Genomic DNA, 25,756 nt, shown 5'->3' with positions numbered 1-25,756 from the left:
GGGTTTTTTGAGCGGGCATACAGTTATGCGCAGCATTCGATTGCGGAAGGCGGGGATACGGGACAAGTGTAGGAAGAGAGCAAGCGACGACGGCTCGAGATACAAGCGGCATTCCTGGAGGCCGTACCGAATGCTTGCGTCGAACTCAGTCCTAGCGTAGATGGCTTTGCATGTCGATCGCAGCGATCCAAAGTCTCTGTTCTTGTATGAATACTTGTTGTTGTTGGTACCCGACGCTCGTCCGAGGAAGCGACATACTCGGCTGAGGAGCTCTACTGGAAGCTCGATCAAGTCCATTTTGTCTTTTCGCTGGTGGTCTGATCAGAACGGTTGCCCTATATGGTCTCCAGAGGGTCAGTCAAATGATGCTAGGTTGAGGGATGGGTTTATGTTGACCGAACGTAGAGAGCCAGAATTGTTGTGGTCCCGAGGTCAAAAGCTGCCGCTGTCTATGTAGGCGATAAAGCCTGTCCGTGCGCAAAAGACGACTCCGCGATTTAGTCAGACCTCCAGTGAATATTGTCGACTATTATGGAGTCGCTCTACGAGCTGCGGTCACGAGAATGTAGCCTACGCTCTCAAATCTGTCTGTTAGCCGCGCACTAGTAACAGTAGTACGTGAGCATGTATTGAAAGAATACGACTGAACCTAGAGAAACACATTGTGTTCTTTGGGTGAATGTACAGAGGAATGAAGAGGGAAGGAGCAGCCAAGGAGAGCGGAAGGGATGATGTCACCGCGCTAGGCCGGAAGAGAGTGTCGCTCTTTCTTCAGTTGCACTTGAGCAGGCATTCCACCCATAATCTACTTCATCACAGAGACTAGATATGAAAAGTTTGTTTATCGGTGCTTGTTTCGCTGGCTTCTCTTCAAGGACCCATGGCCCGAAGGATGTGTCCACCCGTCTCCCGGCGCTTCTATCGACGTCAGCAGCCAGATGTCCCGCAAGTGCACTGACGCTTGCTGAGTAATAAACATAGAGAGATGTACCCGAGATGAGAGGTGTTAGAAGAGCGCTAGTGATTAATTCCTACGACTTATGCGCAGAGGCAAGGAATAGATGCAAAACACTCATATCGTGATGGTAGACTCTTGGACGAAAGTGACTTTACATTAACTATGCAATCGACCGTAAAGCGCAGCTGTCAAACAGAAACATGGCCAATCATGTGGTAATGACTGTCCTGAGACCTTCTAAGGTTTTACAAATACTGCCCATCGTCCTCGACACTCCTCCCCCACTCCATCCACAGACATCGTTCAGCTCCGAGAGCTTTCCGCCTGGTGATCTTTGGGCTGAAAGCCTATCTAAGCAGCAGCAACCATCTCGCGGCGCGCGAACCTGAGGTTCCTCTTGGTGATACCGGTGGCAATGCCTTGGTACTGGTTGATGCAAACAGTAAGAGTTCCGGAAAGGGCACCTGCTTCATCCTTGAAGTCTGCGGCGCGGGCCTCGAAGGTATCAATCAACATGAAGGCAATCGTCTGCGAAAGGCTGTTAGCGAGCAGACTCAAGGAATTACGTTCGAGTTCAACAGATAGTATCGGAGCGGGCGCTGGGCGTGAAAACTACAAGAGAAGAAAGACTTACATCAACGACCTTCTCGATCTGCCTGAGTACAGCCGCAACGGGCGCACCGACGAAAGGGACAGTACTGAACAAACCGGCCTTGCCAATGAGGATGTTGAGCAGCGCTTGATGAACTCGGACAAACTGTTTCTCGTCGTAAGCAACATGAATATCTGTGGAACAGATGGTACTCACTTCGCGGAAGGCTTCGAAGACGGCATCAGTAGAAGCGCCTGCGGGCTCTTTGGGCATGCCCTGCATCTGAGCGATGGCGGTGGTGGCGGTAGTTACAATGTCTGCGAAGCCCCTAATGATCTCGGGGAATGGTCCCTGACCGACGAGGAGCAGTTGTCCACTGATAATGGTGACGCTTTTGGCCGGCGCCTGAAGCGCCATGCTCTTCGTCGTAATAGATTTAATGTTGGTGACAACCTCAGCAGGCGTGATTGCAGCGGAGATGGGCACGGAGAAGGCCAAGGCGGCGGTGAAGAAGTTGCGGAATGAGACCATGATTGCGGTGGGAAGAAGCTGTGAAAGCGGTTGTTGGTGGTAGATGGTAGAAGTGAGGAGTGATGATTGCAGATGAAGGTGTGCGATACCTTCTTTTCATGGGAGACTGCGGTGTCTTTATACCCGACGTGCGATGTAGCCAAGCTCGAGTCAACAGAGCAAATGCCTCCCGTAGTCCTGAACGACAACTAGGTTCGCTGATCCTCCTGGACACCGCGTTGAAATGCCAATCAAGCCCATAACCCAGAAGGTGGGTGGTGTAGCGTACGCTACTATCGAAAGAACAAAGTTCAATGACAGGTGAGGCTATGCACTACAACCCACTTTGCCTTGACCGAACACACGCAGATGTTTGCATGTAGGCCTCTGAATCAGTTGACAAAACGTTCTTGGACGTTGATCCTAAAAGATCATTGATCGGAGTATGGCATGAGTTGACATGTTTTATCGCATCATATTGAAGCAGCTTTCAACTATCGTCGGTAACCACTCTGCTCTCAGTATTGTGGTTGATGTTACCTCACAGTGATTATCGACAGGGTCTACCAAACTCGTCTCTGGCAGAGAGATCTGCCATAATCCATCGCCGAGTGGGGCTTTTGCGGCTGAATCTGCACATGGCATTGCGATCATCGATTCCCACTACTCTCGTCTAATACATGATCAACAATTTACTCCCAGTGAATCAAGAGACGCCGTATTGGGTAGAGAGCACTAACCGATCTCAGGGCTAAGGGGCTCAAGTCACTTCCCAACTTGTAGGGTGAGCTCAGACTACCCCGATCGCTTCACCGCGCCAAGATTAGCCTTGCAGTAGCATAGTAGATCGCTACCTTCTGTGAACAAGGCTTCTTGTCGACGTGCCCGAGTTCAGCTGAGGTTGTTCAGTTAGTAGCTCTTTGTTGGCAAGCGGCGCCCCACTGGAAAGGGTGTAGTGTAGTAGCGGTATCTACGGGTCGGCGATCCTTCTGCGGGCGTAGCCGTCGAACATCAGTGCGATGATGCAGCCGCCCGAACATGCAAAAGCAGGCACCTACGATCGTCCAGTCAGAAATCCCAGCAACGAAGTAGGGTCGCCGAGCCTTATGCAGATCTGCTTTTTCCGTGTCCGGAGCGGCCGCAACCAATGCCAAGTCACGTGGAGGCCTTTGTTGCCCCTCGTGTAGATGGCAATCTAGTCTCATAATGTACAACGGCATGCAGGTGACTACCTGGAAAAGGGAAATGCGACATGTTCGCTGCGTGGCGCGGTCCGCCAAAAGCAACACAAAGGGTCCGGCTGATGTGTTGTTGTTTCTTTTGTCCAAGTCAGGGCTCGGAATAATGCCGAGCCCGCTGAGTCGCGGACGCTCGCCGACACTAGCCGTACAGACAGCTCCTATACTTTGGCGAGGAGCTAGCTCCTGTGCTCTCATGGTAGCTCAACTTCGGCGACTTCGCTGCACAATTTCTGCTGATTTGTAGCGACCGGAATACTCAACACATGTCGATTAGGAAATGAGAGACATGGTATTAAGAGTGAATGTCCAGATAGGTATAAATCGGCCGATCCTTCCCAGATAGCTACGTCAGCTCAAAGTTTAGTGAGATCGTACCTTAGGCCAACACCATTAGCCGCAAAAACCACCGGTATATTGCCGGCGTACTTGATGTGATGCCAGCTTGTGCTTAACCACCAACTAATTGCAGAGGCGCATTTGCTGCGGGTATTCACTCGCGACCGTTGTGACCAACCCTGTAAGCTACCAAACTCCTAAATAGCCTCCATGAACAAAGCAACGAAAACGAAAAAGCACGTTGGCAATTTACACCAGTAGAAAGCACGATGCCGGGTGTTCCGTACTGTCTGCACTGCCATGTAACTTGCGCGTGCCTAGGCGAAAGGCTTTGGCACAGAACGCTAAACTCCACATCCTGACGCCACTGGGCAGCACTCACTTTGATGTTGTACCGAGTCGGGCTCAATACGCTGTTTGATTCTTACTGGCTTCTTTCATGTACGAGCCAGTCTTTTGTGAAGTCGGCCGTACTTCTACAGACCTCCAGACAGACTACGGCTACGTACAGCAGTGAGTAGAAGACTCGCCATGAACCTCAATTACAAGTGCGTGTGCATATAACATGCCTGGGTAGTCCTCAACTAGGCGCTCAGACTCCAACCCCATCATTAACGCACCAACAAACGTCAAGCAAAGACCATAGACGAGACAGTCCTCATCCATGTGACGGCGCCACAACGTCACCTCAATATCGAGCTCCGCCAACAAGAATGCGATCCAGCTCTCTATCCCTCAGGCGTCACGAAGTCGTGAGGCGCCTCCGCATGACAGCATCTACCATTATAGATGTTTGGTCGAGGCTAAGCTCCTAGTCCTCCAAGCAGAACGGCACCTTCTACTTTCAGCCTCCTGTCCGTGTTTCTTTACTTTTTCGTTCTTTGCAACTACAGAGCGGGCTTTCGTAGCTCCTCTCATTGCCGTCGGAGGGGTTGAACCGACTTACAAGCGCCTTGCTATAAGACATGGAGAAGCAAACACTGACAGACATGATGAAGGCTAACCAAGACAACCGTCAGTGAGTAGCGTACACTCAGGATGCTGTCACTGTTTTGAAATTGTTCGTATGTTGAGCAAGCAGTGCTACCGGAAGCCTCATCCCCAAGATCGTTATTACATCCATAAGCTCTGAGTAGAGCTTCCCCAGAATCTGAACGCCAGCATATTACATAGACTAAATGAAACCAACGCCCCCATAACGAAGTCTGCATTCAATGCGACAGATGACCCATAGCCCTCATGCAGTCGGCAGACGTGCCAACAACGGTAGGACGTCTTTGAACCTCACTGGCTTGAGAAGGAACTCGTCAAAACCGCTATTCTTCGCTTGCTTTCGCGCTTTCTCGCTACCAAGACCCGTTAATGCGAAGATGTACGCCCGGGTACCTCTCTCATCCTCTAGAGTACCATCTAGACCATGTCTCGCAGCGTCATCGGACTGTCTTGGTATGCCTTTTTCCATCAAACCGTGTTCGATTCCACGAATCTTTGATACGGCCTGGAAGCCATCCATGACTGGCATGCTGATGTCCATGAAAATGCAGTCATAGTTTGCTTTTGCGTCCCCTTGCTCAGTGGCTGTTTGATAGAGACGCACCGCTTCTGCGCCGTCGGTGGCACTGGAATATGGTACGCCGAGGCGTTTTGCAAAGGCGCAAAGCATTTTTAGATTTATGGGGTTATCGTCTACCAATAGCAGACGACGAAATCGGCATGTTGGGCTGCTTGTAAGCGGGGTAGATGGTTGTGTTGGCAATGGTGCTTGTAGAGCAGGACTTGTGGCGGCGTCGGCTAGTGTCACACGCTGCAACGATGAGCTGCGGTGTGGAAGTACTTTGGTTTGTGGGTCTGGCTCTTGGATTGTGTCGGCATGTTCTAATTGCTCTGTTGGCTCCATGTCAGGTCTGCTTCTCACTTCTATGGACGGCGCCGGGTTTGCCATCTCCTTGGCAGTGGCATCCTTCATGGCCGAGATGAGTGCAGGTCCGAGCGAGTTTGCAGTGACTAGTACTGTGTGCATGGGCTTGCTAGTGCCAGATTCGGGAGGTGCGCCTTTAATATTGCGCAGGTCGACCATGACCGGGTAAGTCCCTCCCGTATACGTAGGGAACAAAGTTTTCAAGTCGTACGTGGGTGTCGAAGAGAGGGCATGGTGATCGATGAGGAGTACATCCAGAACTTGAAGTGTGTCTGTGGAAACAGGGGTGAACCTCATGCCGAAGCGATCCTCGCAGATATTTTGGACGGCCCGCTCCAGCGCTTCGGGAGGAGAATCGATAGAGATTGCAAATTCTTTGCCTTGCTCTTCGGGTAGAGAGAGACTGAGCATACCGATTGCCTTTCCGCGTAAGCATTCGTGAGATGAGACGTTCTCGCCACGTGGCGCATTTGGTCTCTGCGTCGTTTGACTAGCCGGAATGTTGATGATGATCTTCGTTCCCTTGCCCAAACGACTGGAGACTGATATAGTTCCGTGTAGTGACTCCACGATGCTCTTCACTAAGCTCAAACCTAGCCCAGTTCCTGGACTTAGTAGATTCTCCTGAGTGAAGGGTGTAAAGAGATGGTACTTGAGGAAATCCTCACTCATGCCTACACCCGTGTCGGTCACAGAAAGACTGATTTGTGACTGACTGTCATCGGCAGCCTCCAAAAATGCTAGACCTACGTGAATGTAGCCCGACTTGGTATACTTCAATGCGTTGCTGACGACATTAAGTAAAATGCGCTTCCAAGCACCCTTGTCAATGACAAAGGTCCAATCACGGGCCTTTTCAATGTGTGTGGTGACGACGACAGGCTCGGTTTGTGCCGTTGCGGGCGATCCAGCCAACAAATCTTGACGCTCTTTATTCAGTCCAGAAGAGAGGCGCGAAGAATGGTCATGACCTACGGAAACAGTCCCAATGACATCTTCGACCATAGAAGCCAAGTCGACAGCTACTGCACCGTGATGAACGTGGGTGGTAGAACGAGGATCTCCATTTCCGCCTCTTTGTCCAACGCTGGCGCGGCTATTCACTTTGGAATATTCCAACAGATGGTCAAATGTATCGAGAAGAGTAACCGCACAAGACTCAATCATGGAGATCTCCGACATCAAACCAGATCCCTGGCAGTTTTCTTGGATCAGCTCAATGCTGGCCAATATGCCATGCAAGGGACTTCGTAACTCGTGACTGATGGTCGAAACAAAATCCGACTTGGAAAGTGTATTTTCGCATGCTTCTAAGCGAAAGACCTCAGCCATCAGTGAGTTACCGAAAGCTGTCAATGAATTGACATCGCCAGTATCAAGTGTTTTGCCGGTGTCAGATACCCAGGCTAGGCAGGTAGAGTAGCAAGCTTCTCTTGAGTAGTGAAACATAGGTAGGAATATTACGTAGCGGGTCTTTGGCAATAAACTGAAGAGGTCATTCCATCTGTCATCCGCACCAGAGTCAAGTTCGTCATCGCAATCGTGTTGGAAGACCCCATGTTCATCGACTGCGAAGACATGCCCTCGAGGGTACTTGGCAGTCAAGCGCTGGATGAGCGACTGACGCAATTTCAGCTTTCCGAGGGCGTTATCTCTGTGGTAATAGGACAGAGGTACCGCAAAGAGATCGCATGTTGGCGAAGATGTATTGTCAGGAGACATGTCTCGTACCTGGCAACCTTTGTTTCGGGCGCCAGTTGAAACAGTGTCAAAGAAGACTAGGCCATCCAGACCCATAGCATCGCCAATACTATCTGCGGCTCTCATGAAGAGAGTGTCGACTTGAGTAGCAAAGTCAGATTTGACCCGTTTCGAGACATTATCTTGGGGCGAAACGATAACAGATGTATCGCAAACAGGCAATGACTGGACATGGTCTGACATGGTGACGCTTGCATTCGTACCGTCGGACAACTTCTTGTCAGGTTTTCTTCGCGAGGCGGCGCCAAAAACATCTAGGTCAAATTGGCTTGTGTGAGCTCCAGGGCGCACAGGGGCCACAGACCTTGGAACCATGTCATCTGAAGCTACGAAGCGGCGAAGACCTTGCATCATCTCAGCAGATCGAGACTTACAAGCTTCGGCGCGTCGCATATCGAGGTATGCACTGATAGCCGAGGTAGTTTCGCGAAGAGTGCTCAGAGACTTGGGATGCAGAAAGTCCCGTTCTTTAGTGTCAACAACACAGTAGCTGCCCAATATGTGCCCAGACATTGCAAACAGCGGTATCTCGAGGTATGAAACCATGTGCGGGTAGCCAGCCACGAACGGGCGCTCGGCAAATGTGGGAACCTGGCGAAAGTCTTTTATGCAGAAATACGACTTGTCGGCAATGATATAGGGACTTTCCGGCATAGGGACTGGTTTGCCCTGGAAGATGCACATAGTGAATGGGCAGACGCCCCATTCTAGGGCGATTCGGGAAGTACCCAGCAAGAGCGGCTCGGCCGGGTCTGCACTCGAAAGCGACTGGTGCCTCGTCATCTCTGCGCATATGAATTGATTTCGATTATCAATGAGCGAAAGGAATGCGCGATCGCAGTCCATCTTGTGCACGCCATGCTGGACGAGGGCGTTGAGGGTTATGTCGCTGCTTGGGACTGGTTCGGACGGCGGTCCTTCTGGGATGTGGAAGGGGAACGACGCGGCAGAGAGATATCTAGGGCCGTATTAGCAACAGGAATCGGCAATGTGACGTCGGCTGGCAATTCTCACGCGGCGATCTCGTATGCGCGTACCCGTTCGTGGTTATCGATAGCTGCGGGTGGCGTCGTGGTCGAGATGGGCGCGGTCGTAGCCATGGTCCATTACGTCACTCACATAGAATGAAGACTGCTGGTACTGCGTGCGACGTTTGCGCGGGCCCCAGCAGTCTTCTGGGCTTTAGCAGGCAGTCTTGGCGTTAGTCAGCCAACACATAAACGGCCCGTAAAACCAAAGCTGCGATGCTCAAGCACGGCTTAATTTCTCGTCAAATTCATCGGATCGTGATGTCTCACAATAACGCTAGCCTAAAACGGGTTCCGCGGCTGCATAGGGCTAGACGCTCAGAGACGCGTATTCGTCGCACACTTCACTCAACTTCCTTCTCGTCCCGGGCTCCATAACACTGTGCCCAGCGTCGTCGATGAAGTGCAATTTGCTCTCCGGCCACTGCTTGTACAACTCCCACGCTGTAACCGGCGGGCAGACAACATCGTACCTGCCCTGCACGATGGTCGTCGGAATGTTCCGGATCCGGTCCACGTTCTCCTTCCTCAGCCTGCAGAACGAAGTCAGTAATCATCTGCATTCCGTGCAGCCAAGACTTACAGCTGCCCGTCTTCCATCCATGCTTTGTTGATGAAGTAGTGGATCTCCATCCTAGCATGTGCGAGGAGATAGGCTGGTTCTTTCAGTTTCTTGTACGCGTGCGGGTCAGGATACAGGGTGCTGATTGATAGCTCCCACGTGTTCCACGCCTCAGCCGCGGGATGACTGATAGACGAGTCCGAAGACATGAGGCGTTTGTGGTAGTTGCCGATGTGATCGGAACGTTCTTCCTCTGGTAAAAACTTGATAAAGTCCTCCCAGCGGTCGGGAAACAGCATTTGCGCGCCGCCTGCATGGTTGGTCCACTTGAGTTCGATGTCTCGCACGGTGAAGATGCCGCGCAGGACTAGACTACCTACACTATCGGGGTGTGTTTGCGCATATGCTAGAGCGAGTGTGGATCCCCAGGAGCCACCAAAGACCATGTGCCATTTGGAAAACTTCAGATGCTTGCGCAGCTTTTCGATGTCTTCGACGAGATGCCAAGTAGTGTTGTCTGTTGTACTGGCATTAGGGCGCGATTGACCACAGCCTCGCTGGTCGAGCAGAACCACTCGGTATTCAGAGGGGTTGAAGAAGACGGTGTTGGTTTTGGAGCAGTTCCCGCCAGGCCCACCATGGAGGTAGATGACTATAAAGCGTTAACTATCAGGAAAGTTGGACAACATGGCTGGCACTTTTACCAGGCTTTCCGTCTTTCTTGCCAAACTGTTGATAGTAAAGTTCATGGGTGTCATCCACCCGCAGCCAATTCACGTCCCAGGCATCTTCATGCTCGTAGCTGGTGAACTGGAGTGTTTGAGCCATCATGCGTTGGTAGTAGATACGAAATTTGCGGCGAGACAAGAAGATGAAGGAGCTTTTGTAGTCGACGTGTATGCAAGACAGTCATACTGGTAGTGATGGAGTCAGACACCCGGGTACTACTACCCCGCTTTCAGTATAGTGGCCCCGCTGCTTCAAGAACACCTTCCTATTCTGCTCCCAGGATGCGACTGACTAACGGCAGCAAGCGTGCGAAAGATGCAATTGACATGATCATATTTAAAATACACATTATTGTATGTACTGGATAATAATGACGTTGGCGTCAAGGGCCTAATACTTAAAGCCACCGGCCCTGGTGCTCCACAAGCCCTTCGGGTCAACACTCTTCTGCAATGCCTTAAACTTGTTGTAATCTTTGTAGCTCTGGAAAACTGGCTGGTCCCACATGGCATCGTTGATGAACAATGGCATGTACATGTCGCTTGGCATACCCGCTTCTGCTATCCATTGAGGCACGACCTTGTCCAACCAAGCCGTCAATTCCCTGGCGATGCCAAACGCAAGAGCGTCGTCTGTGGGCAAGTTCCACGCTCCTTGGTAAATTAGGATGATGCGGTCAGGGTCGGAGGACGAAAGTCCCATGGCGTTTCCGCCCTTGGACTCGGACATCTTTCCAAAGCGGGATGGAAGAGGTTGGAAGTCAACGCTGAACTGGATAGCGCGAACGACAGGTAGGGTGTTGAGGAAGATACCAGTGAGTTCAGCAAGCTTGTCGCGAATCTCCTTGTACATCTGAGGCCGGGATGCAATGTATGGGACAGTGTAAGTACGGAAGAATGCGCGGGCGTTCAAGAGTCGGACTGGCTCGCCGTTTGCCTTCAGCTGGGAATTGTTAGTTCTTGTACGGCACATTGAAGTTAGATTATAGACTTACTAGCTCAGAGTACTTTTGTGTCTTGGGTAGACACAAAGGGTTAACGATCTTGAAGAAATCGGCAAATGGACCCGATGTAGGTGGCTTAGGGTTGTCGTAAAAGGAAAAGAGAATTTTCGTCTTGATTCCAGCTGCGACTACGAGGTCCGTAAGAATGATGGCCGCCTTGGGGTCTTCGGCACCGTGTGCCATGAAGTTGTGCAAAGCAGCGTATAGTGCGTCGGATTTTGAGTCGTCGAAGACACACGAGCCACCCCAGACGTCGCCCATGTGATGGACTTTAGTCTTGAACTGGGTGACAATACCGAACTGGCTACCGGAACCACGCATAGCTTGCGCAAGGTCGGGATGCTTTGCGGCGTTGACGTTGACGACAGACCCGTTCGCCATAACAGTCTCCCATTCGATGATGTTCTATCGCTTGTTAGCATAGCTGCCCTTTGCATATAGCGAAAAACTGACATCGGCTGCAAGACCCTCTTGAGCACCGAGGAATGAAAGACCTCCACCCAGCAGCAGACCAGCGACACCGACGAGACCGAGTCGTCCTCCAGCGATTGCCACGCCGCTCTTCTCGAGGTCGCCAATGACGTCGTTCCATTCGCCACCGGGTCGGACGTATGCAACATCCTCTGCTGCGTCGTACGTCGCTCCGACTAGATTGGTCATGGCGATGAGAACACCGTCTTGGACCGCAGCATGTTGCTTGTTTGGATCGTGACCTCCGCTCCGTGTAGCAAGCTTGACAGTCGGGTACTTGTTCAATATCTTGATAGCAATGGACACATCTTGGGCAGAGTCTGGTTGAACGATGCATGCAGGATCGACTTCGCGGAGATTGGTAGCCCAGTATTGCTGCGTCTCATGTGCGTATTCGAGCTTGAGAAGCCCCGGAGTGAGGACTTTTCCTGGAAGAGCATTGTTGATTTCGTTACACGCTTTGGTAGTGGCCTCTGTGGGAATACCAAAGGCGGATTGGGCTCCTAACAGGAGAGTCGCAAGAGCGAGAGAGGTGAACTTGTCCATGTCTGGAAGTGAATGAGTGTAAGGAACGAGCGAAAGATGGACGAAAGCGCAGAAGAACGAACGCAGCCTACAGACCACCTCTTGATGAGCGATGTGCCTTAAGTACTACAATGTGGGCTTCTTCGACGTTAGGTTTAGCTGTCCCCGGTCTCGGTTCCGGACGCCATGGCAGCCATGCAGAGAGCAGCACATGTACACAAGCTGGGGAGAACCATGGCTAGGGCAGGTCGCGTGGAAGAATCGTAAAATACGGCAAACCCCCTCCAATGGCGACGCATGAAATAAGGAATTGAGTGCAGATCATGTGTGAGTCCCTGCGAAGCTTACGGCAATGGGCCCGACATTTGAGGGGAATCGACGCACACCGTCGTAAAACTATATGGTTTGCTGGAATGGGTATTTAGCCTGGATAGGATAAGGCGAGCCCAGTATTGGAAACGGTACTTGAGTGCCGAATTGCAGGACTGGCAGTCTCGGAACCCGAAGGTTTGTCAGACAAGCAGTGCGTATAATTGTCATCGACGGTCATGGTGGGGTGCGCTGATGGTGGGACCGAGTCCGAGTCCGACCTCAGGGGAAAAACACGTCTGTGGCATTAAACTTCTGGGCCATGCGAAACGAGAGGCACGCACAGATACGCTAGAGAAGTATATGTATGTCGCTTGTAATCACGATAATTGCTGAAGCGCGAGTGGAGGTGAAGCCGGGTGCAGGCGGATGCAACGATGGTGATGATGCGAGAAGGACACGAAGAGGCTGCATGCACGGCTGTGACGGGCTAGCTGAAGGTGGACGTCGTCGTATCACGTCGACATTGCATGGAGTCGTGGCGGAAGGATCGGAACGCGTAGGTCCGTGCTTGTTCGGTTGCTCCTTCTACCTCCTACCTGGGCATCGGAACCCAGGGATAAACAAACAGTGGCCGACAAGCTCACAACGCCGCCACATCCGACGACGCCGCCGGTAGCCGACTACGACGGCTGCACTCACCATGGACTCGTACAATCTCAAGACGGCGTCGACGTACATCAACAACCTGCTGCTTGCGCGGGGGTTGTTGCGCAATGGCACGCCCATTGAGTTCGCGCATCCGTCGAGGGGAGAAGGGGGAAAAGAGGCCACCATGGCCCAGATCATCAACCTGGTGCACGACCTGATATTGAAGCGCGATGTAGGCACATGCACGTTTACGTTCTGGTGGAGAGGGTCCTAATGAGCAGATAGCGCGACCAGGAATACCGCGAATCCAGCGCCGACACGCTGCGAAGCCTGCGCGCCGAGTCGACGCGCCAGACGGCCGCCCTCGAGAAGCAGCACAACCGCAATGCCGACCTCTCGCGACAGCTCTCGCTCGCCCAGGCGCAAGAGCAGTCGGCGCGCAAAGCCCTGCACACGGCCGAGTCGTCGGCGCGGAAGCTGCGCGCCGAGATGCAGCGCCTCAAGACGACGGTCGACCAAGTGCGCACCAGCTGCACCAACGACGTGCGCAAGCGCGACAAGGAGATTGCACGGCTCAAGAGCCACCTGACGAGCCAGCAGCGCGGCAACAAGACGGGCCTCGTCGGCGCAAGCATCACCATCAACCCCGGCAGCACGGGCTTGGGCGCCGCTACTGGCCATGCGCGCGACGAATCGCCCAATGTCGACGACCCCGAATACAGCCTGAAGCAGGAGACGACCGAGTTCTTGACGCAGCTGAGTCAGAGCTTGAGCGACGAGAACGACAACCTCATCGGCCTCGTGCGGAGCGCCCTGGTGACACTGCGAGAGCTACAAGGCATGCCCGAAGTCAATCGCAAACAAGACGCAGACGACGCCTCGGTCGCGGGCGACGAGCAAGACGACACGCAACAGGACATGCTGCACACGCTGCCTACCGACTACGAGACTCTCGCCGACGACATGGACACGGTCTTGGACAACCTGAAGAACCTCCTCACAAATCCAAACTTTGTAGCAGTGGACGAGGTCGAGATGCGCGAGGAGGAGATACACAGGCTGCGGGCGGGCTGGGAGAAGATGGAGGCTCGGCTGCGCGAGTCGTTCCTCCTCATGGACTCCTGGCGAAAGCGCATGACCAATGGCGACACCATCAATCTCGAGGAGCTGAGGATGGGACTAGGATTTGGCGAAGGGTTCGAGACAGTCGACAGGGAAGGATTCTCCGTGATCGATGAAGAAAGCGAGGCCGAGGAAGCTGCAAGCTCAGCCTTAGAAGAAGACGTGGACAATACAGAAGAGCAAGAGGAGGCCGTCTACCTGCCCTCACCCAAGCCACACGCGAGACCAGACAAGACAACTGGGCCCGATGTCTTCAGCATCAAGTTGCAACCCAGCCAGCCAGCGCTGAGGGAGACCAACGGCAACAAGTCGCCTAGTCGATCGCCCCGCAAAGTCGCCTTCTCAGCGTCTATCCCGAACACGCCATCTCAGGTGGACGGGGAGAACGCAGACACGTCTGGGATAGATCTAGTCGATGCAGAGAAGGCTAGTCGGCCAACCTCTGCAGCCAAACCACCTCGTTCTGAAGAACGAGCCTCAAGACCAACGAGTCAAGACAGACCACGCCATGTACGTTGTGACATCTTTCCCTCTACTCCCTCCACAATCTCCAGCCCATCAGCACCACACCCATCCCTCAACAGATCTGACAATCTACGACAGACCAAGAAGCGCTTGTCGAGCCCACGTGCCCATCCCGACGAGCGATCGCCGAAGCTGTCGGTCCAAGACAAGTTACGAGAGGCCGCGGAAGCAGCCGCTGTAACCGACGGAGACATCTCCACCAAGAAGACGGACGAAAGCACCGAAGTGTCCGACGAAAACCCTAAGAAGCGGGCACCTAGATCTCCTGTCAAGACACGAATCAGTGGGAGGCCAAAGAGGAGAAAAAGCACCTTGACGCCAGAGGAGCTGGCAAATCTTCTAGGCTGCTAGACTAGGTTGGAGCATGTGCGATCCTCACGATGGCACCGTGAACTAGGACTTGATAGCGACTCGAGGCTGCATCGGCGGCTGGTCATGCAAGATCATGCCATCAACTGGCTTCCAGTTATATGCGAGGCTTGCATGTTGAGGAGTCGGTCGGTGGAGTGAATGATGGGCGTGACCCATGCTCTCCTCTATTGGGTAGGTCATAGATGCCAGTGCGTTTGTGGCCCTCATGCACTGGGTAACGGCGCGTATCCTGAGGCCCTCCTCGGCTGGACTATCAAATCTCGCCAGGCCCACTCATGAACTCGCACAGGTTCGGTCAATGCGCGACTGTGAACGGTCTTGATTTTGAAGGACGTCCATGAGAAATGACCTACCTCATCGTGCGAATGGGCCATGGCACAGCAGCAACACAGCATCTTCCCTGCTTCTTGTGTGCCCAAGGGGCTGCGTATCCGACGCAGTGACATGCCTTGGTGGAAGTGCTCATAGTCGGGCATCGATAATGTTATCGTCCGCGGTCGCTTCGCGTACCTGAATCCTCCCGCCCGCCCATCATTCCTCCTGACAACTCTGCACTCGTTCAATCTCTAGTCTTCACATGCACCTCTGCACATCATCACGAGAGACACCGGTTTTCCTCCACATGGCGCACATTGTGACCGCAGTGTGGCCGTAGAAATCGCTCGCTCCGCCTCCAGCATTCCTGAGGTTGGTGATGTGGTGTTGTGGTTGGACGGCGTTGCAAGCCACTAAGTTTATTAGCCGCCCATTGTCCTGATTCGGGACATTAGGTGATGGATGATATGAGCACAGCTCCAGTGATTGGGCAGAGGCCGAGAAGCGGATGCAGAATGGCTGTAAATAGGTCTCTATGCGGCAGGGAGGATAGCTGCAGCGCGATCAAGGTAGCAGCCTTGGAAAGCAAATTTCTCTGCATCTGTCGTCAGCCCTCGAGCCACAGTTCCCCCGTCGAAAATGCACTGTTATGCAGTGTGACAGGCGATTATCTGCACCTTGCACATCCCGGCATCACATGGCTCACCTGTTCTCTGCTGCTCATTGGTGTGGTGTTTTCACCCCAAGCCCGTGCGCTACGTGACGGCCCACTTATGTATTCCCCGCCCGCGTTGGCGAATGAGGGCGCAGAAGCAAGACGCCCGGCTACACACGTCAAGCCCGCCCACCACTCCCGCTTCACCATCAAGCGCTCGCCGTACATTCGATAGACTGCTCTCCACACCCGCTACCAGCTTACACCCTGCGAACATGGCGTGTCTACGCAGCGCAGGTAATCAATCGCTACCGGGTGCAGCGAGACCTGGCCCATAGTTGGCGTAGTGCAATGTGCCGGCCTGCCAGCCCCTCGCTAACGCCCAATGGTCGCTCAGCAGCTGTGCGATGCTGTGTCTATAGATAAGTAGACCTGGCGCCGCTCACATCTCGTCTTTTTTTCTTCAGCAAGTGTGTCAAGTTCAGAGCTGTTGTGTTCGTCTTTTGTCTATTCTTTTTACCCCTCCCCTTCTCCCTCTCTACTCTCCAGGCCTGGTGCCATTTAATTCCCACTACCTCACCGTCGACCTTTATACCCACCCTTTTACAATAATCCAATTCTTTGTGGCCGGTCCACTTTCACGTAATACACAGTTCTACTTGCTCGAAACGAACTTTCAAACTCACAACGACAACGCAATACTCGCAAACCTTTACGAAACTCTCAACACACAGCTTCTTCAGCAATCTTGGCGTCTATCCATTAGTTTGGCATCGGACGAATTCGAAAGAAACGATTACATCATAATACCAATCTTTACAACAGAAAGAACGAAACAACATCACAATGGCCGCTATCCAGCTTAACTTCACTCTCCGCACTTCCTCCAACTGCAAGACCGTGCACTTGCTCGGCTCCTGGGACGGCTACCAGGGTCAGCTCCCGCTCTCCAAGGACCCCAAGAAGTCCGGAGGCTGGGTCGGATGCTTCAAGTTCCAAGGACAAACCTTGAAGCAGGGACAGCGCTACTGGTACTACGTATGTCTCTCCTCTAGCACTGCATGGTGAACTAGAAGCTAACATCTGCCCAGTACATCATCGACGGCTACCACGTCTCGCACGACCCCGCTAAGGACCACACCACCGAACCCACCACTGGCCGCAAGCTCAACATCATCGACATCCCCGCTGCCAAGTCGAGCTCCAAGACAACCACCTCCAGCTCAGACCGCAAGTCCCGCCGCGTCTCGACCGCCACCATCCCCAAGGGCCGTGGCCTCAGCCCAGAGCGCATCGTCGCGCCTAAGCCCCAGCGCCCACACGAGACCCGCCAGGTCATCAACACCCAGTACGACAAGACCACTCTTGAGGATCTCAACCGCCGCTTTGCCAAGCAGCAAATCGAGGAGTCGTCCGACGACTCAGACTACGACTCCGACGAGGGCTCCGACGTTCCCTCGCTCACCAGCCGCTCCACCAACAGCTCCAGCCCGTCCAGTGTCAGCTCTGGTAGCTCATGCTGCACATGCGAACGCTACGGAATCACCCGCGCTGGTGACCGCGTCAAGCTCGACTGCGGTGGTGCTCGCTGCGGATACTCTGATGACTCATCTGACTGCTCCTCCGAGGACGAGTACGTGTACGAGGAGAAGACCACCCGCCGCCAGGGTGTCGTCATCCGCTCCTAAGTGCCTCACTACCTTCCTGGATACCATTGTTCCGTCATCGACACCTGCATCCTTGCATCTTCTATCGCAGTGTGCCGATGCGCCTTTTCAACCTCTTTCTTCTGTGCATATTATGATTACGAATCTTCTTTCTTATCTTGTTCTATCAACTACAACTGGCCTCGCGTTCAGAGGCTGGCTTCCGCTCTTTGGGATATTATGACGGGTATTATTGCTGCTGGTATGGGAGCTGCCCATGGGTTTTATGCTGGGGGGATAACGAGGCAACTGCCTGCACCTTACGACAATGGCTTAACAAGCCACCCAGAGAACACGCTAGATGTTCTCATCGTGCCAATGCACGCTCATGTAGTCTATAGTTTACTAAATCTACGGATCCGCATGCGCTCGTGCGCGGAAAGATACATCGCTTTTCAGATATGCACTCTGAGTGACTTCGAAGCATATCAAGCGGCAGGGTGCACCGTGACCTCGTCAGGCCCAGTTGTCGCAGCTTCCCCACGTTCGTTGAGGGGTAACTGCCTAGCTCAACAGGTTCACCTGGGCAGACCACCGCTCTGACGCGACACCATCATCTTCATTACCTCTCTCGGCCCGCTCTGTTACCAACACAACAACGCCGCCTCTTTGTAATCCACTTACCCCATCGGTCTTTCCATTTCTAAGACCCATCGTCTGAAACCTGATCTTCGCCCTTGCGCACACCATTATGGAAGCCACTGATAACGATGCCAGTTGTCAAAAATGTCAGTTGAATGGGATTCGCCTAAAGACAAAAGGCATGGATATTGAAGGCTGTTTTCGATGGGACGACGCTTCAATTTTTCTCCATGAGCCCTGTCCAAAATGTGACAATACGGAGCTGGATCCCTCGTTACGCCTGTGCGAGGCCTGTCGTCACTTCCGTATCTGGCATTTGCTCACATGCCGTGGCCAAATAACATGGAACGGGAATCTCGAGCATTGTTACAAAAGTCTGGGACACTGCGACTTCTGCTACTCCGTCATCTCAGCAGCCGAAGAGTTTGGTAGAGGACACGGAGAGATATTGCACCTCCAGGATGTCGACAGCGTCAAATTCGCACTTCGTAGTCACAGTGTCGACGGACTCATGCGCTGCAATCTCTACATGTTCCGCGTCAGTTTTGATGGCAAAGAAAAGCCTTTTGCGGGCGACCACGAATATATAGTTGACACAACAGACCGACCTATCGATCGAGCCTTTTTTGAGGCAGGGGTATCGTCATTTTCTCACCCAGAGAAGAACACCAAAGCACTAATGTCGCGTCTTCATCCCTATATTGACTGGAGCCAACACCGAACTTGGTTCGGAAGCCTGCCATTACTGAGATCATCAGAGGACAGCCCTGGAGGATTGCTCCTACGACAACCACTCCAAGAAGTTCGCGTGGTAGATGTTGTGGATGCGTGCATCGTACATCTACCTCGAGAAGCCGAGTTCGTTGCCGTGTCGTATGTATGGGGACCAGACTCTGCGAACGATTTTCGGACCTTGCGCACCAATCTGCGCGACCTTGAAATCCCCGGTAGCCTGGATAGAATTGACCTACCCTCGACAATATCAGATGCTATCACAGTATGCAAACAGCTGGAGCATCGATTCCTATGGATAGACCGACTTTGCATAATACAAGATGAATTGTACGCGGAAGCAATTCAGTTAGATCAGATGGCAAGTCTATACCACCAAGCAGCCTTGACAATTGTTGCAGCTGCAGGTTCCAATGCAGCACATGGGTTGCTGGGGGTGAGCCGCGCGAGGTTAGAGCAAAAACAACTGAAGTTCCACAGTCGCCTCCAGCTGGTGAAAACCGCACCAGATCTCAAACAAGTCTTACGCAAGACTACATGGAATAGTCGTGCTTGGACATTTCAGGAGTACCTGTCGTCAACGACCATGATGTTCTTCACCGAGCATGGACTTTTCGTTGGCCACAGATCGGAACCCGGCTCGCTTGATGTTTACACTGAAGCACCCGCGGTACACCAATCCACATATGATCGACTACAAAATTCCTTCGATGCATTGGAGACATACACGGCCAAGTCGCTCACGCACTCATCAGATAGACTGCGCGGATTCTCGGGAATACTCTATGCGACCCATGGTAATAGAACAACGTACGGAGTGCCAATTGACGACTTCGATCGCAGTATTCTGTGGCGACGACGAGGGTCGAGGATTGAACCAAGAACCCAGGAACAAGAGAATACCATACCCACATGGTCTTGGACATCGGTTGGAGGACCCATAGAGCTCTACCAGAAGTATTGCTATTCGTACAGCCTTGCTTACTGGGGCAGGTTCGTCTATGCAGAAGACAGGGTGGTGAAAGTCGTCATTGGACCACCAAAGCGAACATGCCAAGTTAGAAGAGAGGGAAACGATCACGCTGTAGCCGCACTTGCATGGCTGGCTGGCTGCGTGCGCTCAAAACCACCATCCTATCTCAAGATCGACTGTTCAAGTACGGAGTACGAGAAACGGCTCGAGGAGAGGTGGTCTGACGACGATCTCCCTGGATACTGGGAAGATGCTTTTCGCGAGTATAAAGCAGATGAACTTTTTGAAAGCGTTCGTGGTAATTTCAAAGACATCACCAGACACATCATAGTCCATACACAAAAGGCTCCCTTCACGCTGGACCGAAGGAGCCGAATGAGAAGGAACGCACTTCGGTCTTGGGTACATCCAGAAAACGCCACGATCCTAATTCGCAGCAATGGTCTAGTTGCAGGTGCCATAGAGCTCGATGAAGGTCTTGTCGACAGCAATGAAAACCGAAAGGTAGACCATTGTGAAGTAGACCTGATTGCACTCTCAGTAGACCCTGAGAGCCATAATTCCCCGCCAGTAATGCCGTGCTTCGATTCGCCATCTGACAGCTCGTCGCTCAGCGAGTTCTTTGGATGTATGTGCTCATCAAACGGGGCCATCGATTTAGAACCGGAAGCGCATCTGGTAGAGTGTCCCAGACACGCGAATTTCGATACACCCAGCCTTTGCCAAGAACAAGTGTCTCCCTATGATATGATTATTCGTGGGCAGGAACAGACCGAGAAAGCAAGGGCATTTGTCAAGCACTGGGAAGGATTGAGCTATTCTGGCATCGACGGCAATCCTATTCACGATTTGAAGTACATACCCGAGTTGTATGTAATGGTAGTTGCGCCGGTTCCAGTTCAAGAAGACGGCGACGTCATATACCGGAGACTGGGCATTGGAAGGGTTTATCTGAAGAGATGGGTTGAAGCGTCGCCGAAGTTCGAGACAATCGTCCTGGAATGAGGTGACTCGGATGTAGTAGATGGGTCATGAAAGACGCTGCTTTGGGCAAGCTTCGATTGGATGCGCTGCTATAGCACCTTGGCTCAGTTCTGGAGCGCAGCTAAACGGAGAGAACAAGAGATTGCGGGAAAAATGCTGACTGCCATTGAGAAGAGTGGTATCCCAGAAGAATACACCAATTGGTATTGGGTCCATATATTACGAGTATTGCCACCTAACGAATGAATCGTCGCTTGGTCCCTCAATAACACATGACCACGCCTTGCTGCAAGGCCGCCTGCATTCCTAGCAAGATGCTCCAGCCCCATAATCAGCCTCCATGCGACTGCGCCGCTGGCTTAGAATCGGTACTACGCGAGAGCGTTTGCCCCTGGCCGGATCCCGCTCGCCACGATGGAAACGCCCACTAAGCCTTATCATGGGTTTCCCAGAAGAGGCTCATGTGGAGGCAGTGACTGATTAAAGTGGGGCATGAAGTGGTTGGTGGGTATGCGAATAAGGGCCAGTGTACGCTAGTGCAGCGCTTGTAGGGGCAGGCTCACGTAAGGCGGGATTTGGTGCCAAGGCGATTGGGTTTGAAGAATGTGATTGGTGCGCGGTGTGAATGCCGAGGTTACCAATATCTTTTCAATGGGTTGATGAAGCCAGTCGGCACGTTTGATCCTTTGATCATCTGGGGTATGATACTTGTTTGATGCTGGAAGGCCCTAAAGTATGCAGAGCTGGGGGCTGAGTACTTGCTGGTCGGTGAAAGTGGGCGTAATAATTGTCTGGACTTCCAGAACAGTGCGATGGTGAGTAGGTCTATGAGTATCAGAGCCAACCTGGACGAATGAGAACATTAGGATGCCTCATGACCAGATAAGGCAAAACAAGCAGTGCCAATGCAACTTGAGGTATTAGGCTCATCTCCAATAAAATGTACAACATCGACTTTCCAATTGTGACAGGTTCTGTAGACTTTGAGCTAATGCAGGGGTCTTTCGTGACACCAGCGTGTTGGTGACGGTAGATTCGGGATGGCAATGGATCCACGACCCGTCTTGCCGCAGTGGATCAACAGCCGACCATCCAGCATTCTCGCGAGCAGTCCACAAGGCTGAATCGATGTCTCGGCAGCGTCCGTTCGGGAGCCTCTCGGCTAGGACGCATCTTATACCCGATTCAGTGTACAACGGTCCAAGGTCGATTGTTGGAGATGACCAACAGGGGAAGGGTTGCGCCAAACGCGCCTAAGGGGTAATGCAACCTGGCTTGAAATTTTAGCTCATGAGAAACATCTGGGTCTATGAAGCTGGGCAAGCTGATAGGCGGAGCACTAGGAAGCTTTAGAGATATGATACCATGTTGGCTCGAATCTGGAGAATGGGCTTCCTCGACCCCAACTAGCAGCACTAGCATGCCGGAAATATTGGATGCCGCACAAGAATATAACATTGACATGTTGAGAGCAAGGCGAGCAGGTGAAGGCGTCGAGGAAATCCAGCCAACCGGTGGTGAGAAGCAATGGATGCCTAGCTTTCAAGCTATGACTGTAGAGTTGCCACGCAAGCCTCAACCCACGGATACGAGGATGGGAGACTTGAGTCTATCCAGCGGCAGTCGCGGTACCGTTGGCTATGGCAATGTGACCCCTTCGCCCTGCGCCTAGCCTACGCGTGGTCCGTTACAGGGTGGATTCGTGAGCTTGCAGCGGAAGCAACGGCCTTCGTGGGTCATGACGAGGTGCATCGCCTTCACGGCACCAACGGTATGTAGGGATTCCGATGGACTGTGGCGCAATGATCCGACTCGCCGAGACTTGAGAATGCCGAATGTCGTTCACCGGCGACGTCGGAAGCGGCCGGGGTGTGAGTCGTCCTGCAAGCACCACCGGGGCGTGGTCGCGATCTAGATAGACTACAGATTTGTGATACGACGACTGAAGTGTGGGGTGGGGAGTAACGGTTTCTACACCGACGGATAAGGCGAGCTTTAGGTGTATACTCTTCGTTCTGCTCATGGAGATGGCGGTGACCCTTGAAGTGGCACGTGCATGGGCCGCCAAAGGTGGGTCTGCTTGGCGAAGATGACGTCTCACTGAACTCTGTATGCACTTGCGAACACGCTACGATGCTTCATTTTATCACGTAGACCTGAATCATTACGACTACATACAACGAGTCCTCGTGTTGACTCAAGTCAAGTATCGGGGCCGAACGGGGCGAATTTCTCCGTCTAGGAATAGTGGGCTTCATTGGGGTGATGCCTTGCACAAGGCAGACTCAAATGTGCTCGTAAAAATAGCACAATGACATTGAAGGTTATCGCTACGATTGAAGTAGAAACTGCAAGTAAGAATACCACACGAGGTGAACATTCGATGCTGCTACTGATGTGACAAAGACCGAAGCAGTTGGTGTTGTCCAAAGCATGCGCAACACGCTAGTTCTTATGATGACTCCCATATCCTCGTGATGTTACTGTGCGGACCCAAAGGAAAAACGCCAATTCCTCCTTCATTTCCGTGTTCCATGCGTGTAACCCATCATGTCGATCCAAACCCTCTTAAACTCCATGGTAATGCGTGTATCGTCGAAAGTGTGAAATGATGCGAACGTAAAGTGGCTGAAGATACAGCACTGAGTAACCAGCTCGAGAAGATAGTTGTGTGTTGAAGTGAGCAAACGGCCTAGCGATGGAATGATAGCCCGTCTTCGCAGCTGAATGTGAGTTGTGGGCATACAAACTCATGCATTCATCGTAGGTATGCCGGAGAAAAACCGCCGCTACCATAGCCGGAATCTGGGAGAACACCGGCATGGTAGGCTTGAGGTCGATGGTGGCTATGAGAGCTGCAGGCGTAGCCTACGAGAACTGTCTTCTCTTGGATCCCATGTCCTCGTTGACCATGGGCGGCGCATGGATCGATTGCGTGTTTGTAGTATAGGCACCGGCAGACCGAATAGCGCTCAATGACTTGATAGCACATGTCGAGAAGTGTGTGGTTGGGTATATCAGTGCCCAAATGTGAAGTAGCCCGGAGAAATTGAAGATCTGGATAGCGTGAATGCCAACGATATGGTACAAAAGAAGATGTGTTGACAAGAGTGAACTGAGACTTGTAGTGATGAATCCTGACTCGACGTGGCAAGCGGTAGCATATATAGCGATAGGCGTGAAGTCAACTCGGACGCATAGGCCAGTGTGGGTCACCCGGTAGGCATCGTTGACTACCCGCAGCTCCGTCAGGCAACGGGGACCAAGTGTAGGGATGAGTGCACAGTCAGCCGGACGCTGCTAAGATGGGATTCCCAGAGGCAACTAACACAGCCATCGTGGCCGTTAGCTTGTTGACGGTAGGGAAAAAGGTTTGGTCTTGACATCCAGCAGGGGTTGGTAGTTCGCTTCTTGGAGGCTCTTCAGCTGTTGTGCATGGTGCGTCCCATGTTCTAATTGGTCAGTGGCCAAGACCACTTAATCTTGCCGGGTCGCTGAGCACATCAGTAGAGGCTTGAACGGGGCGCGCAGCAAAGCAGAGCTGTACAGGGTGTGGAAGCGCAGTAGAAGCTAACCGGGGCTGCAAAACCCCTGTAGCGCGCGGACCATGTGAACGTGCCACGATACCGCACAAGAGTTCATGTTCAAATCGGTACGTAGTGTACGAGGTGGGTGTCACGATAGCTGCGTGACTCTAATCGTATCTGACAGCCCGCTTAGTCCCAGCCACGTTCCCTGATATAGCGATCGATCTGTTGGTAGGCAAGGAGGGCAGTGTCATTTCTGACGTAGATTACTCAGGTTCGGGCCTCTTCGCGGACCACGGCGGTTTCGCTGGAGAAGTATCGTTTGGGCAGTGGCGCCTGTCGCGTGGGTCGGAGGTGCTACCGAGCAAAAGGTTTAAAGTGAGAAGAAGAGTGCGTGGGCTGGCCGACGACGCGGATGTCGAAGCTGGGGTAGGATGAGGCACGTGCGCGTCCTTGCGCTCCAATGAACGTGGAAGTCTCCGTTGCGGGGCAATTAGCAGTACAAAGTATTCTTGGTGCTTCCGCCCTTTTCCATCCACCACACTCCAATGAACCAGGTTTACTCAATCGCAAAGCCGATTACTTTACATGGCTGCGCAAGCTAACGGTCTTCACCAACTTCCCATTGAAGTCCATGGGCGGGACTGCCTGGAGCTTCAGGCTGACCAGCTGAGTGCTGCCTGGCGACCTATGGGCCGACGCCAGAGCTACGTCGACGATTCGAAAACAGATGCATATCCGCTTCTTTCATTGGTCACATTCCATGACTGAGTAACTTTCTGCATCTGTCGAGCATGCAAAGTTCCTTTACCTACGTCAAGTGTTTGAGTACACCGCTGATACAATCAGATGCGGGTAGCTTCAAGAGCTTCCATCGCGTCATTATCATATCGAAACACTCCCGTCTGCCCAACAACTATGCTCTGGTTGGTCCAGTATTGCGTCGGATCCCCTGTTAGGGCTGAAGACCCTGCCACTGGCTTGTCACACGGCTCGAGGCTGACCTGCAACGTTCGACAATCATGCAGCCCTATGCACCCTCCCGTTTCCTGGGAACACGTGGTGGCGGTCAGTATGTCGGATGCAGCACCACTTTCGTTTTCATTTGCGGTTACCGGTCGCATCTCCAATAACCTTGACGACCATCACCCTTTGCATGGCCGCAAGCGCTTTGGAAAGTGTGCGTGCCACACCGGCCCCATGCCATAGTTACTTGTTTCAGTAAACGAAAATGTAGGTCCGCAGCAGTCATCAGAACTTTCGGCCCCCAACCCTACAACTGGTCCACCAAGAGACGAGCATGATGCAATCGTGCTTGTCTTATTTCATTCGGTCCGCTCAAGTCACTGTGTGCTCGCAACTGTACAGACAACTTTGTCTGACTTCACCTCTGGGATATCCGATGAAGGTTGCGAACACAACTCGGCTAGCGAAGGGAAGAGGTGACACCGTAAAATGACTGCGGGCAGCAAACGCAGGTCCGACCGTACCTGCGACCAGCGCACGTAATGACATCTACCTTTAGGTACCAACCAAAATAGAGTGACACCTTTGTGCGAGGCGCTGCGCCGGATCCCTTTCCTTGAGCAACGCAACGCTAGTAGAGTCACGATGACCTGCCGAGGCATCACGATTGGTATGTAGGGAATGCAGCAGCATTCATGGAATA

General features: G+C 52.6%; 5 protein-coding genes across 5 annotated transcripts; 2 read left to right on the top strand and 3 right to left on the bottom strand.

Annotated features, from left to right (window-relative positions):
* Positions 1-1,309: 1,309 nt before the first annotated feature.
* J4E83_006094 (uncharacterized protein) lies at positions 1,310-2,081 on the bottom strand (the record flags this gene model as incomplete). The annotated part of the gene is made up of 2 exons (XM_049333009.1): positions 1,310-1,486; positions 1,593-2,081. 2 exons carry the CDS (start codon positions 2,079-2,081, stop codon positions 1,310-1,312), a joined length of 666 nt encoding a protein of 221 aa, XP_049187699.1.
* A 2,793-nt stretch (positions 2,082-4,874) lies between these two features.
* Positions 4,875-9,734, bottom strand: J4E83_006093 (uncharacterized protein; the record flags this gene model as incomplete). Its single annotated transcript, XM_049333008.1, has 5 exons — positions 4,875-8,274; positions 8,436-8,510; positions 8,698-8,877; positions 8,928-9,558; positions 9,611-9,734. The coding sequence occupies 5 exons, from the start codon at positions 9,732-9,734 to the stop codon at positions 4,875-4,877; spliced, it is 4,410 nt and encodes a 1,469-aa protein (XP_049187698.1).
* Positions 9,735-10,025: 291 nt separating this feature from the next.
* J4E83_006092 (uncharacterized protein) lies at positions 10,026-11,655 on the bottom strand (the record flags this gene model as incomplete). The annotated part of the gene is made up of 3 exons (XM_049333007.1): positions 10,026-10,577; positions 10,630-11,043; positions 11,092-11,655. The coding sequence occupies 3 exons, from the start codon at positions 11,653-11,655 to the stop codon at positions 10,026-10,028; spliced, it is 1,530 nt and encodes a 509-aa protein (XP_049187697.1).
* A 991-nt stretch (positions 11,656-12,646) lies between these two features.
* Positions 12,647-14,592, top strand: J4E83_006091 (uncharacterized protein; the record flags this gene model as incomplete). The annotated part of the gene is made up of 2 exons (XM_049333006.1): positions 12,647-12,826; positions 12,880-14,592. 2 exons carry the CDS (start codon positions 12,647-12,649, stop codon positions 14,590-14,592), a joined length of 1,893 nt encoding a protein of 630 aa, XP_049187696.1.
* A 1,837-nt stretch (positions 14,593-16,429) lies between these two features.
* Positions 16,430-17,271, top strand: J4E83_006090 (uncharacterized protein; the record flags this gene model as incomplete). The annotated part of the gene is made up of 2 exons (XM_049333005.1): positions 16,430-16,621; positions 16,675-17,271. The coding sequence occupies 2 exons, from the start codon at positions 16,430-16,432 to the stop codon at positions 17,269-17,271; spliced, it is 789 nt and encodes a 262-aa protein (XP_049187695.1).
* Between the last annotated feature and the right edge of the window lie 8,485 nt (positions 17,272-25,756).

The sequence above is a fragment of the Alternaria metachromatica genome, assembly GCF_023757995.1.
Source record: "Alternaria metachromatica strain BMP 0045 chromosome Unknown scaffold_13, whole genome shotgun sequence".
Lineage (NCBI taxonomy): Eukaryota > Fungi > Ascomycota > Dothideomycetes > Pleosporales > Pleosporaceae > Alternaria > Alternaria metachromatica.
Note: the sequence above shows the minus strand (reverse complement) of the source record. Positions and strands in the feature narration are given on the sequence as shown.